This window comes from Protomyctophum bolini, assembly GCF_963924005.1.
Source record: "Protomyctophum bolini genome assembly, chromosome: 1".
Lineage (NCBI taxonomy): Eukaryota > Metazoa > Chordata > Actinopteri > Myctophiformes > Myctophidae > Protomyctophum > Protomyctophum bolini.
This window is the reverse complement of record NC_137862.1, coordinates 47,784,084-47,799,504: the sequence shown is the minus strand read 5'-3', so window position 1 is coordinate 47,799,504 and position 15,421 is coordinate 47,784,084. Positions and strand designations below refer to the sequence as shown.

The following is a 15,421-nucleotide window of genomic DNA, read 5'->3' as shown; positions in this document are numbered from 1 at the left end:
CATCAATTCTAGGGCAAAAGTGCTACGGACAGTGCTATACGGTCAAAAGTGAGTCTTCAGGCTGAGGAAGATTGTGAATGATTTGTGTACATTGTGGTACTGATAGTTGCACTTAAGTAAATGCATTGAGTATAGTTTCTTACACCACTGCCCATGTCTACTCGCACAGCAACACACACACCACTCGCTCTGGGAATTGCCGTTATTTTAGGAACATTCTCCTGTTCTCCTTTGTGTCTCTCTGTCCAGATGTGCAGGGGATAGTTGCTTATGGAAGCAATTCACTAAGGATCCTATCGTGCTATCTTGTTATGACCCAGACCCTATGGTGGTACAGTGAGCAATCGGTGGACCTCTGCGTGGGGGTTATATAACTGACTTGCTTGCTCAGGGGGTGCATCGACTCCTTTTAGCTGACGCTGCATGCCAAACTACTTTCACCCGGCCTCTGTTATCCACCCTGTAAATGGGACCTTGTGTTTTTTTTTTTAGTGGTGCAACCACTCCCTTATGGAGCTATATGGGTGGCTGGGTGGGTGCGTCTGAGCACGAAAACAGCATGGTTGTTTTTCACCACCTGTGCGCAACCTAACACACACACACAAACACACACGCACGTATTAACTGTATATATAATGATTTCAGGTGTGCCAGTACAGTACAGTGACAGTACCGTACAGTAGAGGGCACACGGTATAACTGTCATTTCTCAACCGTTTCGGACGCGGGGCGGCTCGCCGGAACCGGGCCGGCACCCTGGGTGCGTTCCAGTTCTTAACCTGCCACGCGTGTGTCTTAACCGGCCATGCATGTCGGTCTGTTGCATGTCGGACTGTTTGTACTTCGGACCAACATAATGCGCCCCCTCTTCAAATGCGTTCTAACTCAGTGGTTCTCAAACGTTTTAGATCTGCTATTTTTCAGAACCACTGTTCTAAATGCTACTTTTTAACATACTCTATGTTGCTATATGCATGCATGTAACAGAAAATGTGAAATGACACAGCTGCTCTCCTGTTTTTAACGGGATCATTAAAGGCGCGGTGGAGAAGAGCTCCAAGCACGGGGCCGAGGACAAGACGCAGAACATCATCATGGCCATGAAGGAGCGCATGAAGATCCGGGAGAAGAACCGCCCCGAGGTGTTCGAGCTGATCCAGGACATGTTCCAGGCCTCCAAGGAGGACTTCAACACCAACCTGAAGGCGGCCAAGCAGGCCGTGCTGGAGGGGACGTCCAAGTGGTCCGCCAAGATCACCATCACAGGTGAGTGTCGGTGTTCAGCACAATCCATTTTGGATTCCACAGTGGTTCCCAAAGCGGGGTCCTTGAGGGAGTTCCAGGGGGGAACCTATAGCTAAATGATAATTTGCAACCAAATGGACCCTTATGGGTCTGTAACTCAGAGATTGTACAAATCCATTTGTACACTCTCAGAGTTCAATTAACAGCGGTTTTACAATCTAAATTGGGGGTATACCAGAGATATAAATGCCATTAAATCAGGGGTCCGTAGCATAATACGTGTTAAACTGGGTGTCCATGAAATTGACATGTTTCGGAATCACTGCTAGAGCCGTAAAAATCCTCCCTTATCGAGGTCGCTGGCATACTGTATGTTTTCAAATGGGGGGTCCGTGGCCTAATAAATGTTGATTTGGGGGTCCTTGACACAAAAAGGTTTGGGAACCACTGCCATAGAAAGCCAGCACAGTCTTCTGTGGAAGCATGCCAACTATAGCAGATCTGTGCGTTGTTGTGGAACTGAAATTGGTTCTTCAGACTGAACCACTATAGACTATCTATAGGGTATGTGCAGGCATACAGTAGTGAGTGGCAAATCGATTGGCTGAGTGAGTTTAACGTCAGCTCTATATTTGGTCCGCTGTTTTTCTGTAGTTTCCTGTGAATGTACGCCTTAAGGATACAAGGGTTCATGTGGGTAAATGTGCCTCAAGGAACCATCAAAAAGGTTATTTGTGGAAGGAACCATGGGCTATACTACTGTAGCCTTTTAAAGAGCCCTTATCTTTCTGTGTTTACACAGACGGCCAACTCCTGCAAGCATTCAGATCTGCACAAGGGTAATTCTTCTGCTGTTTGGCATCATGAACTGTGAATATTCAACATCATTACAGAAACTGTCAACACATTACTCTAAATTCATAACGACCCGTCAACATCTATCAAGCGTGGCAGTGTTGTGGCATATCATTTGTCTGGACATTTTCCCGCAGTATTAAAGTTTAATGATAAAAACAAAATATATATATATATATAAAAGTAGCTGCACACTCGTAGCTCCGGTGTGGTAATTTATGAAGACATTAAAGAAGAAAAAAGTTTCATGCAGCAAAGCTACCCTCATCAGTGTTTTTATTAAACTTTAACGAGGCATGTTCCAAACACTCACAGTGGTCAAACCTTGGAATATTCTTTCAGAGCGACCGATTTTAACTACAATCTTTGCTTCTGGGGGTCCTTGACATGAAATATTGAGTGATATAGGCCTATAGAAACATAGGTATTTCAGAAAACTGTCAGGATTTAGAAGACTTTTTTTATTTCGACGTCAGGCCTAAATGGGTTAAGCTCTCTCTCTAACCCAGCATCAGCAAAAACCACATGGAGAGAGGGACGGTATAGTCATCTACCCCAAAGGGGAAAGTACAAAAGACTTAGAAGTCTGTTTGTTGTGCCATTAGCCATATGAAGATGTAGAATAATGATGCACACTATGGCCGCTCTGCTCCAACCAATAGTCCAATTAGCTCTCTGAACAACAGCTCATTACGGTGATGCGATGCAGGAGTGGGTTCTAGCCAACACACCAGCTCAGGTCGTTTGCCCTCCACACTCTCCCCTATCAGGGTTCTTGAGCTAACCAGTGGTGTTATAGCTATAAGATGTTATCGTGCCGCAGTGCATCTATACGTACAGTAATGCACTTCTTGCCTTTCCTCATGGCTTTGCCCTGGGTTACCTGAGTGGTAACATTGTTTGCCTCTGTGCCTGACACATACGTGACACCCAGCCTCATCCTTCTCTGATGTGCGTCCGTCCATGTGACAACTAAGTGCCATTCATATAACCCATTTTGGGGCGGGAACCCCTTTTGGTGTTTTAAGCATTTTAGCTATTGAAAAGTAGCCGATCTACAAGCTATGAGCTTGTAGGTCCGCTATTTTTTAGAAAGGTTGTGTGCCGCAAATCTTTGAATATATATTTCAGAGCGAAAACTAAAATATTGGCTTGAGGTTGAGCACCACTGACACAGAAACACGGGTTGTTCAGAAAGATTTTAGGATTTAGAAGCCTTTTTTTTTTCATCGACCTCTGTCCAAAATGGGATAAGTAGCTTGGGAGTGGCTTATTGTTGGTATATCAGCCGGTAACACACGGGAGTCTATCCCCGTTACAATGCGCTATAGACGGATGTTGGGAGATGGATGTCGAGGTGGAGTGCAACACCATCAGCTCCCAGTACTTATACCGCACGACTTGCCGCACACAATCCATGCTACTCGTATACAGTACACTGAGTTGGCGGTGTGCCCGGGATCGAACCCATGACCTTGTGTTCCAAAGGCGATAGCTCTATATACCGACTGAGCTAACCAGCCATTCGTAACATGGTTACTGCGTTTACTATTGTTTATTTTTGTCCTGTGTAATGCAAGCGTTGTTGTGGATACTGTTGTATACTACTGTTCATTACGGATGGTGTTTCTTTTGTGAGTGATGTGTATTGCCATGATGTTGTGTACTGTACTTTGTCTGGCTCCGAAACTGTATCGTATAACTGCTGTGCTACCTCTGGCGAGATAAAGCCCTTATCTATCTTATCTTATAACTACCATATAGCAACCCAGAACCATTGCTGATGACATGAGAGTATGCTAATGATTATCTGATATACGGTACATCTGTGACCCTAAACAAAAGCGTTTTCAGTGCCCGGTCTGATACAGTACATTAGGCCAATATTTATAGACTTTTCTTCTCTGACTTTTGGACGGACGGATGGATGGATGGATGGATGGATGGATGGATGGATGGATGGATGGATGGATGGATGGATGGATGGATGGATGGATGGATGGATGGATGGATGGATGGATGGATGGATGGATGGATGGATGGATAGATGGATAGATAGATAGATAGATAGATAGATAGATAGATAGATAGATAGATAGATAGATAGATAGATAGATAGATAGATAGATAGATAGATAGATAGATAGATAGACAGACAGACAGATAGAAGCTTTTTCAGGGGCGCAGCCCTGCACTCTAGCTACTGGAGATGCAGTGTACAACAAGGAATTCTACACAGTGGGACACATTCTTTCAAGAGCAAAATGCTGCGTTCAAGGGTTCAAGGTTTGTCTTTATTTGTCTCCCTTGGGAGAAATTTGTCTTGGAGACAGAGTCACAGCTGCATACAAATAACTGACACGTTCACATACGAAAAGGAAAAAACACCATGAAACTCCCACGTACACAAAACAGAGATATTGCACACATTCCCTTGCAACTACCGGTAGTCAGTAAAGTGCATTCGGCAATCTCTGATTGAGCATTTTGATTGACAGTGGAACAAAAGAGTGTTTAAATCTAGTATACACACACCGTGGCGTTCTATACCTCCTACCGTATGGCATTAGCTCGTATAGCGCGTTCAATTAAGTTGAGGAGAGTTCGGAAAAAGGGAATTCTCCTGAACGCTGCCTTCGGGTATGGCATGGAGAGGGTGGCATTTGCATTTCTTTCACCATAGTATAAATGCTGCATGCACGGTCTGAAGAAACGGACAGGCGGTTCAAAGGGCAGTGGCCCGTGCCCCCTTTGATGTCTATGTGTGCACGTGCACACACACCTGCATGGCAACTTCTGGCTGGCAAGGACTCCCAGGAGAGCCAGGCTTTCCCGGGAGGGTTCTCTGCTGATGGTGGCACCTCCTCTAGCTGCCCTGTCTGTCAAACGCTGACAGGCTGCTTTGCTGGTGGTTGCTTGGAATCCCCAAGAGTGTATATACCCACACATCATTCTGCCTTTCGGTGCACAGGACGACATTCTGAAGTTAGTAGATTGGTAGGGTAGGGAAGGGGGGGGGGGAGGCGCTGAGGATGTCTGGCTTTCCGAAATCACGTCATACAGCCAAGTCTATGGACTTTTAATGTTTGTCGAGTTTGCCTAATTATAAATGATGAATTCCACGTTAATGTTTGTTGTTTATTGTCGTGTAAATTATGATGTCATTTATGCCAGCCAAGTCTATGGACCTTAATGTCTCGCTATTATAAATACATTTTCACAGAACATCAACATGCCCCCCAAACATCTGGGCAGCCCTTCACTTCACACAAGTGTGATTGTTTTTGATTTGTTTTCATACGCAGGGTGTATTTGTTTGACACCATTCTACTTATTTGCGTGAACATATAATGACATAGTGCTATAGCAAAGCAAAGTGTACTCCGCACACTGTTCCACTTCACTTCACCTCGGGGAGCTTCTGTGGTAAATCGAGCCACTCATGCATCGTCCCTGTCCAAATAATGGTGCGACAGCTTTAGAGTGGTGACAGACATATTGGCTCCGTTGTCTGGGATCCTTGTTGTGTAAATAGCTCTGGCCTGGAGGACGTGAGAGGACAGAAACCCACCTCCATAACATCTCACACCTGCATTTTTCCACCATACCACAGACACTCTAACCACTAGAGTGTCCGCTCCTCTGAGACTGGGAGGTCGGGGGTTCAATTCCCCAGCCAAGTCATGCCAAAGACTAAATTAGGGACCCGTTGCCTCTCTGCTTGGCAGGGTTGAATTGGGGTTATGTCCCTGCGACATACTATAGCATCATGGCTGGGGGGACGTATACAACGTATACAAAAACAGGAGATAGGCTCTGTCCTATGGGCCACATGAGGCTACATACTTACTACTTACTTACTTATATGGAGGAAGGTCTTTGGAGATACTGTATAAGCAATTGGCGTTGTGATGCATTTGGCCTTAGGTACTCTGAACCACTGGGTATAGTTTATATAAGGGCCGTTGCATGCTGCAGGCTCATTTGACTATAACTCCACATTTTGTTTCAGCTCTGGGTGGTGTCGAGCAAGACGGTTGTATTTATGTATCAGGCAGGCTACACAGAGTTTGCGTGCGGAGCTCTGCTTTCCCTGGCGATGTGTGAAAACCCCAAAGTGTTTACATTGTTTGGGTTTTAAAATGTGAGATTGCAGGCTATTTTCTCCCTTTCTCTGCCTCGGCTTCTGCCTCAGTTTCTTGAAATTGACTTTGGCCAAAACATTCATGAATAAATCATGGAACTCGAATGAATTATATAGATACAGGCATTAAGAAAATCCGTACAGGATTGTAAAAGAAAACTTGTGATACCAGTGAATGGATATTTCCCCAACCCCTACTTTCTGCACCATGGTACATAAATAAAGCATTGTTTTCAGCAAAAGGCCGATGCACATGACCTCAGAAGGTTAGTGGCAGGTGCGTAGGGCAGTAAAGCATACTTAAAAAGGTTATCTTTGAAAAACAAAGAAAATGTTGCTCTGACAGTGTACGGGACCCTTCTTTGTTTTTCAAAGATAACCATAAATAAAGCATACAATGCCATATATAAAAATGAAATAAAAACATGTGTATGCCGTTCGTGGCACTGAAGTGGGCAGCCGCGTATAGAACAGGTTGGTCTGTATGCATGCAGGGTGCTTCCCAAGTCACTTCAGTCTCACCCATGTTTCCCTCACTTGCGTCTTTTGCCTCAATTGCCTGTCACTTGGTCCCTCCCACCAAATGTCAAGATTTACAAGCTTGTATATCTGTTATATTTTTGAACAGCCAAAGTATAATGTTTAAAGTGCATTGAAATGATTGTGATGCTGTATTACATAATTGTGCTGGGGGGACCCCCTAGAACCCCCCCCAAGGACCCCTGAATTAAAGAACTGTCTTCTTATGTGACAGTTTAATATATGGCCCACACTATAGTTTCAGGTCGCCTATAAACATCACTCACATTCACACTCACATTCCAGCATATCAGCGACACCTCATCTCTCTCTCTCTCTCTCTCTCTCTCTCTCTCTCTCTCTCTCTCTCTCTCTCTCTCTCTCTCTCTCTCTCTCTCTCTCGCACCCCCCCCTCCCTCCAAGCCACAGTCACACTGACATTCTGTGTTGGGTCTTCTGTGGATTCATACACAGGGCTCCGACCAGCCCAGGATTTACAAGCAGACTATACTAAAGATTAATACGCATAGGCTAAACTAAATGCTTCAATAATAAACGCTTCTCTTTACGAACTCAACGTGCTTTTTATAGGTTTATTATTTCATTATGAACACAAAACATAATAACATACATATGCACAGTTGATTCACTCTCCCCCGTTACAAGATGTAAGTATCACAGACTCTGGCATGTGACTTTGCACCCTATTAGCTGTTTCCTTACTCTGCTCGGCTAGGAGTTCAGCTCTTAATGAACCACTCTAAACTGTTCCTTTGTTAAACCAGACCGTGGCACAAATGAGTTCCCTTGTTCTCTTAGTTCTTAGTTCAGTGACTACGTAACTATGACTATGCTATACGTAACTATACGTCTACGGTTTTAAATCTGTGGATACAAAAGCAGAGAACAATATACTTTGTTACAATCTGATATTACACAACACAGGTTATTAATAATGCACATTTATAGCATTGCATATGTACCACTGGCCTTTCTGCTTGTTTCCTTCTTTGATGGTATGGTGAATCTAACTCATACTAGGACACTTAAGCATAGTTAAACCAGGCGCTGACTGAAGTCACACCTCCATGCCAACGTTGTTAGCCAACAGAGCGTCGCAGTCCCGCAGGGACCCCCCCTATCAGGGCCCAGGGAATTATTCTCTGTTCATTTTCCTCATAGACATTTCAAAAAGTATTTATTTAAAGACGTTTACGCCGCGGACAACATGACAACAAACACAATTTTTCGGCCGAACAACAAAGAAAAAAAGAAACGACTTTTTTTGTTGTTTTTCTTCTTTGGTCCAAAATATTGTGTTTGTTGTCATGAGTTGTCACGACTCGAGTTGGCTTTGTCCGCGGCACAACCGTCTTTAAATAAATACCTTTTGAAATGTCTATGAGGAAAAATGCATTGAATATAAGTATATGGGCTCTAGAACACATATTAATACAATTGAAAGGAATTATACATAGTTATTTAACCCTGCTCATTAACTTTATGTCTTGTATTAATGAGTCAGCACTCCTTCCTCTGGCAGGCCGTAAACACCCTTTCAGCACAGCAAGGAAGTGACTTGATATTTATGACCCTGCAGGCTCTTTTTATGCGAGCAGTAATGCAGACTATGTCTGTTCTCTGCTTGGGCACATTGCTATGTTCTAATAATATGGACACTGTGTTATATAATGGTTGAGATGCCTTTAAGAGACTGGTTATTATGGGATGCTACGTAATACACAGCGCGCAAAATAACAAGGAGGTCTGTTCTGTACTGAGACAAGATACTTAAGTAAAGCAGTGTTGTTTCTGGTTCAATCGTGTGTGCGTGTCACTCTTTTACACACAACACACATATACTTAGATCGCATAATCCAATGCAATACATACTCCAATTCTGAGTATAAATCTCGTACATCCATTTATTGGACTCGACATTCTGTGTGGAAAAACTGCATTTATTTAACTTAAATAAAAAATATTACATATTATAATATTATATTGCATAATATACACTGCGTGAAAAGAGGAGTCAACGGGCAATTACGGCAACTGCATTTCACGGGAGTTTGTTGGGAAGATTAATGGGAGTTTCCTGTGATATACACATCCGCATTCCAAGCTTTTTGCACAGTGATAATATGCAAATGTATGCGTTTGGTTTAGTTTTAATCAGCGACTGTTAAGCGAGCAGCTAACGTGGCAGCCGTGTGAGTGAGTGAGTGATTGATGTAATTTTGTTACAGTCGTGACACAACCTTTTTCCAACACACGTCCCATAAATATGGCAGTATATATACACTGTAGAAAAGACACATGTTAGGAGGGTGCTGCGGTTAATGAGATTTATGACATAGCAAAAGGGGAAGTGGATGAAATAAACACAGCCTAATCTAGGCTCCCCGTGTTGTTGCCTTAATTTGCCAGCTGTAGGGGTGGAGTAATTAATGTCCGCGCGGACGATCTGGAGAGATCTTCAGGGAAGATGCTGCTCTTGTGTGCATGTATCCCTCTCGCTCCACTATAGCAGTGTTTCACAAACGCTTTCATGTCAAGGACCCCCAAATTGACCCCCATTTAAAAAAAATATGCAAAGGACCCCCATAAGAAAAGATTTTGACGGCTCTAGCAGTGATTCTCAACCCGTTTAATTTCAAGGACCCCCGGTTTGACATGAATTAGTCTACGGACCCCCGTTGAATGTCATTTCTATCTCTGGGACCCCCGGGTTATATTGTAAAATCAATGTTAATGTAACTCTGAGAGTGTACAAATGGAACCATTTGTACACCCTCAGAGTTACACACCCAAAAGGGTCCATTTGGTTCCAAACTGTCATTTAGCTGGGGACCCCCTGGAACTCCCTCAGGTTCCCACTTTGGGAACCACTGCCCCTATAGCACACAGTGGTGGAAAAAAGCACTTACATGTTTTACTTAAGTAAAAGTATCAATATTGCAATGTAGAACTACTCCGTTACAAGTAAATGTTACAAGTAAATTCAAAATGTACTTGAGTAAAAGTACAAATAAAAAAGTAAATTTCCCCTAAATTAGCTTATATATAATTATACAGTATAACGTCCTCCAAACAATCATCGATTGATTTGGAATCAATGGATGACGTCATGCATGATGTCAGCTTGGAGCACACACTATAGTTAGGAAATGTAATCAACACAATCATTGGATAGTTTTGTCAAATTATATAAGCTAATTTAGTTGAAAAGGACTACAATGGAGACAATGCCCCAGAGAAGGGTCTTTGTACAGTAGGTGACTCATTTGCCGGTCTTGTACGTCTCCACAAAAGTGGCGTACACAGTACTGTGTATTACTGTGTATCTCTCTGAATACTGAGGTGAGTAATTGTCAATGCAGTAACAGAAACTTGATGTTGATACTATTGATAGTGTTGCCTCAGGTTGTATTTACAGTACCTGACCTCTGGCATCTCGTGGTTTCCTTAGCAACGCCATAATGAGGCGCTCATACAGTATAGCTGGACGTTGTGGTGTACAGTTCAACCTCAATCCCAATCACTGTGATTAGCTCCTCGTTCACTAGAGCAGTGGTTTTCAACCAGTGGTCCTTGAGGGGGTTCCCGGTGGTCCCTGCAGCTAAACCATGGATTGACCCTTATAGATCTTTAACTCTCAAGAGTGTGAAAATCAACCAAATGGACCTTTTTATAGATCTTTAACTCTTGAGAGTGTAAAATTAAACCAAATTAATTCTCTGTTAAATTTATGCATTTCTTAATTTACAAGAAGTCTACACAAATTAGAGAATCATTGTTATTTTGATAATATTTGCCTGTTATCTCTGGAATTGTGGACAAAATCTTATCCAACAACACGATATTTCAAGTTTTGCGTCTGAGAGGCTAAATCTCATCAAATGGTGGTCCGTCGTGGAGCGGTCTTGATATCGGAAAGGTCGCTAGTTCGTATCCCCCGACCGGCACGTTAAAATTACCACTGCTGAAGTGCCCTTGGACAAGGCATTGAACCCCTACCATGAAACGTTCTATGAGCAGGGCCTGGCTGTAAACAAGTTCTTGAGCTTAGTCCAGTTACCCTGGGTAAACATGGTAACTTTCTTTCTTTTCTTTCGTCGCTCAAATGCTCACTAAATAATGGGCCTTGATACAGAAAGGGTTGAAAACCACTGCACTATAGGAAATGCCACGAATTCTTGAGAACCGCTCCTCTGATCAACATGAATTCTTGATAACCTCTGATCAACACACATAACAGTGGACAGTGCGTGCACGGCCTTGGTTCCTCAGTAAGATGTCGTCCAATTTATAGATGGGCAACCCAAGGCCGGGTGACATTGAAGTTAAAACATACATTTTAAGTCGATTGGTTGAGCGGCTTTCAAGATACGTGAAGGACAGACAGACAAAAAGACACATGCACACACACACACGCACGCACACACGCGCGCGCATTCTCTCTCTCTCTCTCTCTCTCTCTCTCTCTCTCTCTCTCTCTCTCTCTCTCTCTCTCTCTCTCTCTCTCTCTCAGATATTCTGTGAATTTAGAGATATACTAAGCTGTTTGAAAGGCTTTTCAATTGCTCAGCGAAGCCACTCTGTTATTACAGCACATTTCTTGAAGACCAAATTTTTTGTCTTTGTAAATACATACAGCTCTACATTGATTAAAACTGCTGGTGGTTTAGTAAACTTACGCTAATGAATAAAACAAAGAAGCCCCTACAGACGGAGATCAAACTAGATAAAGTGTCCCTCGGGGCACAGGTCTCCTCCAGGGCAGGTGAGGTTGTGGCCTCCTGGTGGCGCTATAATAGGCCAATGTGAAAAGAAATGATGATTTGAGGCATTTTGTCGGACGCACACACAATCCTGCAAACTTTAAAAGCTAATGTTAGCCAGTTAGGATGGAATATGAAATCCGTCTTGAACACTGCATGACTATAGAGATTCTGTGTAATGATTTGTGGGATTTTTGGACAGAATCTGGAGGAGTAATATAACAAAATGTGTTGGAAAATGTGGGGCAGAGGTCCATTGTTGGCATCCAGGGAGAGTGTGTGCAGAATTTGGCATCGACCGGGTTTAACGGTGCCGCAGATTAGCTGTTAATAGACGGGCCGACGCATGTCGCAGACACGCACACACACACACACACACACACACACACACACACACACACACACACACACACACACACACACACACACACACACACACACACACACACATACACGGACGGACGGCAAAACATACTCTCTCCCCATGCCTTCGGCCTGGTGGAGACAATGATACAATGTTCAAGTCATAAAAATGCAGCTGCATGCATGGGAAATGTATTGCACATTTGGGAGGTGAGATTGTTTGGGCACTTTATCTAGTTTGATCTTAATGGATTGCAAATCCTGCGTATTCAGCCACGCTCCCAGAAGCAGAAGAACCCAGAGCTCCACTCTATAGCCTCTCTAGACTGATGGATGCCAATGAATAATAGTGGTGACTGAAGAGTTGCAATATTTGCCTTTTGAGATGTAGTGGAGTAGAAGTTCAAAATATTTAAATTATCCTACTCAACTCACCTGGACGGTGGAATAACCCATTTTGAGCGGGAACCCCTTCTGGTGGTTACATACATTATGTTATAATTTAGCTATTGAAAAATAGCTGATGCGCTATTAAATTGTAGGTCTGCTATTTTTGAAAAATCGTTAAAATTGTCATGATTTAGAAAACCTTTTTTTTCAAATTTCGACGTCAGGCCTGAATGGAATAAATAACTTTAGGCACTATAGCCCACGTGGCTATAGTTGTATGACATGTAATCCACTAAACTGGCCGTGTTTTCAGACGTCTTTGCAAAGCTACTTGGTCCAGAGCACGCTCAGCAAGCCCATGCAGGACTGATCTGCAAGCCCACGTCGATATAGATCGTCGCTGTCAGGCGGGAATAGCAACAATCATAAATGAATGCCCTACTTGATCATACTCAGTGGCGTCGCTCAGAGTCCCCGAGGCCACCCTGCCAGGAGGAGGAGGGTGGGGCCCTTTCACCACATGACGGAAGACTCACTTACCATCTTCCATGTTGCTTAATATGTCCCCTCTCGGCCATTTGGAAAAATAGCCCATTTCGCAAATCCATGCTCCCGACTGGGAGCAACGGAACAGTTGTAAAGTTTGAAGCACATGGACGTCCCCCAGCTGGCGAGCGATGCTGTCACTCTGATCTCAAATGTAAAACGGGTGGCCAACAAAGTTCTACTGCAGAGATAGTTAGTTAGAGTTTGGATATAGCTTTGGAGCGAGTGAGCCCCCCCCCCCCCAGTGGGGGGGATGCAGTGATCATACTGCATCGTCACACAGAAGCATCAACAGTAGACCAGTATAGACCAGATCTGCAAGCTCGGAACGCAGCGGGAAGCGACACGCTTTGAGCTTTTCGATCTGCTATTTTTGAATTTTAATCCTGAAAAGTATCATTTTTGGACATAATAAGGTTTCCACGCGACAGAGACGATTGCATTACAAAATAATATGTTATTTTAGCCAGGGGCTAAAATGTCAATTATCTTCAGAACGGACGTCACATTTAACGTGAATCAACAAATAATGTTTATGTGAGCTATCGTTCACATAAAATATAGATTAATGAATAAAACAAATGAAACTAAATAATGCAGATTTTTAGAGGCAACAGAGGGGGACTAATTAAACATTTTACTGACGCCATGGGAAAGCAAAGAGCGAAAACACCCATCTGGACGAGCTGAAAGAAGAAAGAGACAATGTACAGAAACAAACAATTAGTAGCAAATCCTTTTGGTGTCAAGCTGAGTCACAGAAGAAGCCATAATAAACACTTTTTGTGTGGGAAAACTGCACACGAAAGACAACAGGCAAATGCATTATCAAACTAAGAAATATTTTATGAGGGTCAGGACACGAAATTTGATGCAATTTCAACGAAACCACCCACTGACTGCCCTTTACAAACAGACTTAACAATGTGAAATGATGTTCAACGTGTTATTTTAGTTTTAGTTTTTTTACACTTGGGTCTATCCCCAGCCCAACCCTTACTTATTAATGTGCACACCCACTCAGTAGGCTACAAATGTGATTATGTTTAAAAATAAATAAATAAATACAAATAATAATAATAGGCAATGAATGAGGCAATGAATCACTGAATATGGGATAGTGAATCAAGAAATGTGTGATTTTGCAGTTCAATATATTTCCCAATATGTCTGTAATCCAGCTAAATTGGGGGCCCTATTTCGTGGCCATATTGTATACTTACAGTAGGCCCTGTTTAGACAACGGTCTCAAGAGGAAACGTCAAAATGAAATATCATATCAATGGCGTTAGTGAAAACCCCTTCCAGGGTGGAAATCCCCAGCGAGGCTAACCGCTCGGGCCACACAGAGGCGATGGCTGCTAGTCGCTAGAGCCAACTCGTCTAAACGCTGAAAATGCAGATGTGAAAAGGCAACGGGACCAGGAACTAGGTACATTTACTTAAGTACTGTACTTAAGTACAGGCATTTGTACTATACTAGAGTATTTCCAATTTCCAGTCATTTTAATTCTACTCCACTACATCTCAGGGGCAAAATTTGTACTTTTTCTTCACTACAATTATTTGAAAACTTTAGTTACTAGTTTCTTTGGCGATTTACATACATTAACCACTTCAACCCTATACATTTCGGCTATTTTCAATAGATTTTGTACACATTTTGAACTTGTGAAATGGGTCATTCTGCAATATGAGTACTTTTACTTTTAATACATTACGTACATTTTGACGCCGATACTTTTGTAATTTTTACTAAGTACATTTTCAATTCTGTACTTTTACTTGTAACGAAGTACTTCTAAATTGCAGCATTGGTACTTTTACATAAGTAAAACCATTGAGTACTTTTTTCCACCACTGCTGCCCATTTGCCAGAATAGCCAGACTGTCCAATCCGGGCCTGAACGGGGCTTTGTCGTTTCCTCTACAGACCGGTGTCTGATCTACAAGCTTTCAATGGTTCTCATTGTGACGTGTTGTGAGCTTGTAGATCTCCTATTTGTTGGGGGGTGGGAATACTACTTTTCAATTCATCCAGTGATCGTCTCGGCGGCGGCTTGCAAAGACATGGTCGTCGACCTCTGCCATAGAGTTAACCTCCTTGACTGTTTGAATAGATAGTTTGCTCATCATACTGTGGAATGGGATTGCTTTCAGCGTAATGTGTGTGTGGGAAATAATCAATGTTATGGTCCTATAGTTGATTAAGTGAATGCATGTTTGTAAAGGGCACGATGGAAACGTGAGCCAGGGCGGTATGCTGAAACTGATGAAATCTGCAGGGTTCGATCTGTGAGGTTCAAAGTTGATGCTGAGGTTTGTGTTTCCTTATTGATCCTGGAGATATTTAATTGACTGTTAACTTTACTTGAATTTATGATAAGTGATATTTTTAAACAAAGAGTTTATTGTTAAAAGGTTATAAATCACTACATTCTGATGGTAATCATTGCTATAGAGTGTTTGTTCAGTAACATGGGTCTCCTCGTCTCTCCAGCAGAAAATACATGTTCATAGATAGGTGACAACATTTCAGCCAATCAAGAGAGTGTAGTCATCCAGCTTAATTTCA

General features: G+C 42.7%; 1 protein-coding gene across 1 annotated transcript in view; it reads left to right on the top strand.

Annotated features, from left to right (window-relative positions):
* unc13c (unc-13 homolog C (C. elegans)) overlaps window positions 1-15,421 on the top strand; it is a gene marked incomplete at both ends in the record, with an annotated part of 246,798 nt that overhangs the window by 47,317 nt on the left and 184,060 nt on the right. Inside the window, one exon of the mRNA XM_080787767.1 lies at window positions 1,039-1,266. Coding sequence (XP_080643893.1) covers window positions 1,039-1,266 — 228 coding nt within the window. The remainder of the gene's footprint in view (window positions 1-1,038; window positions 1,267-15,421) is intronic.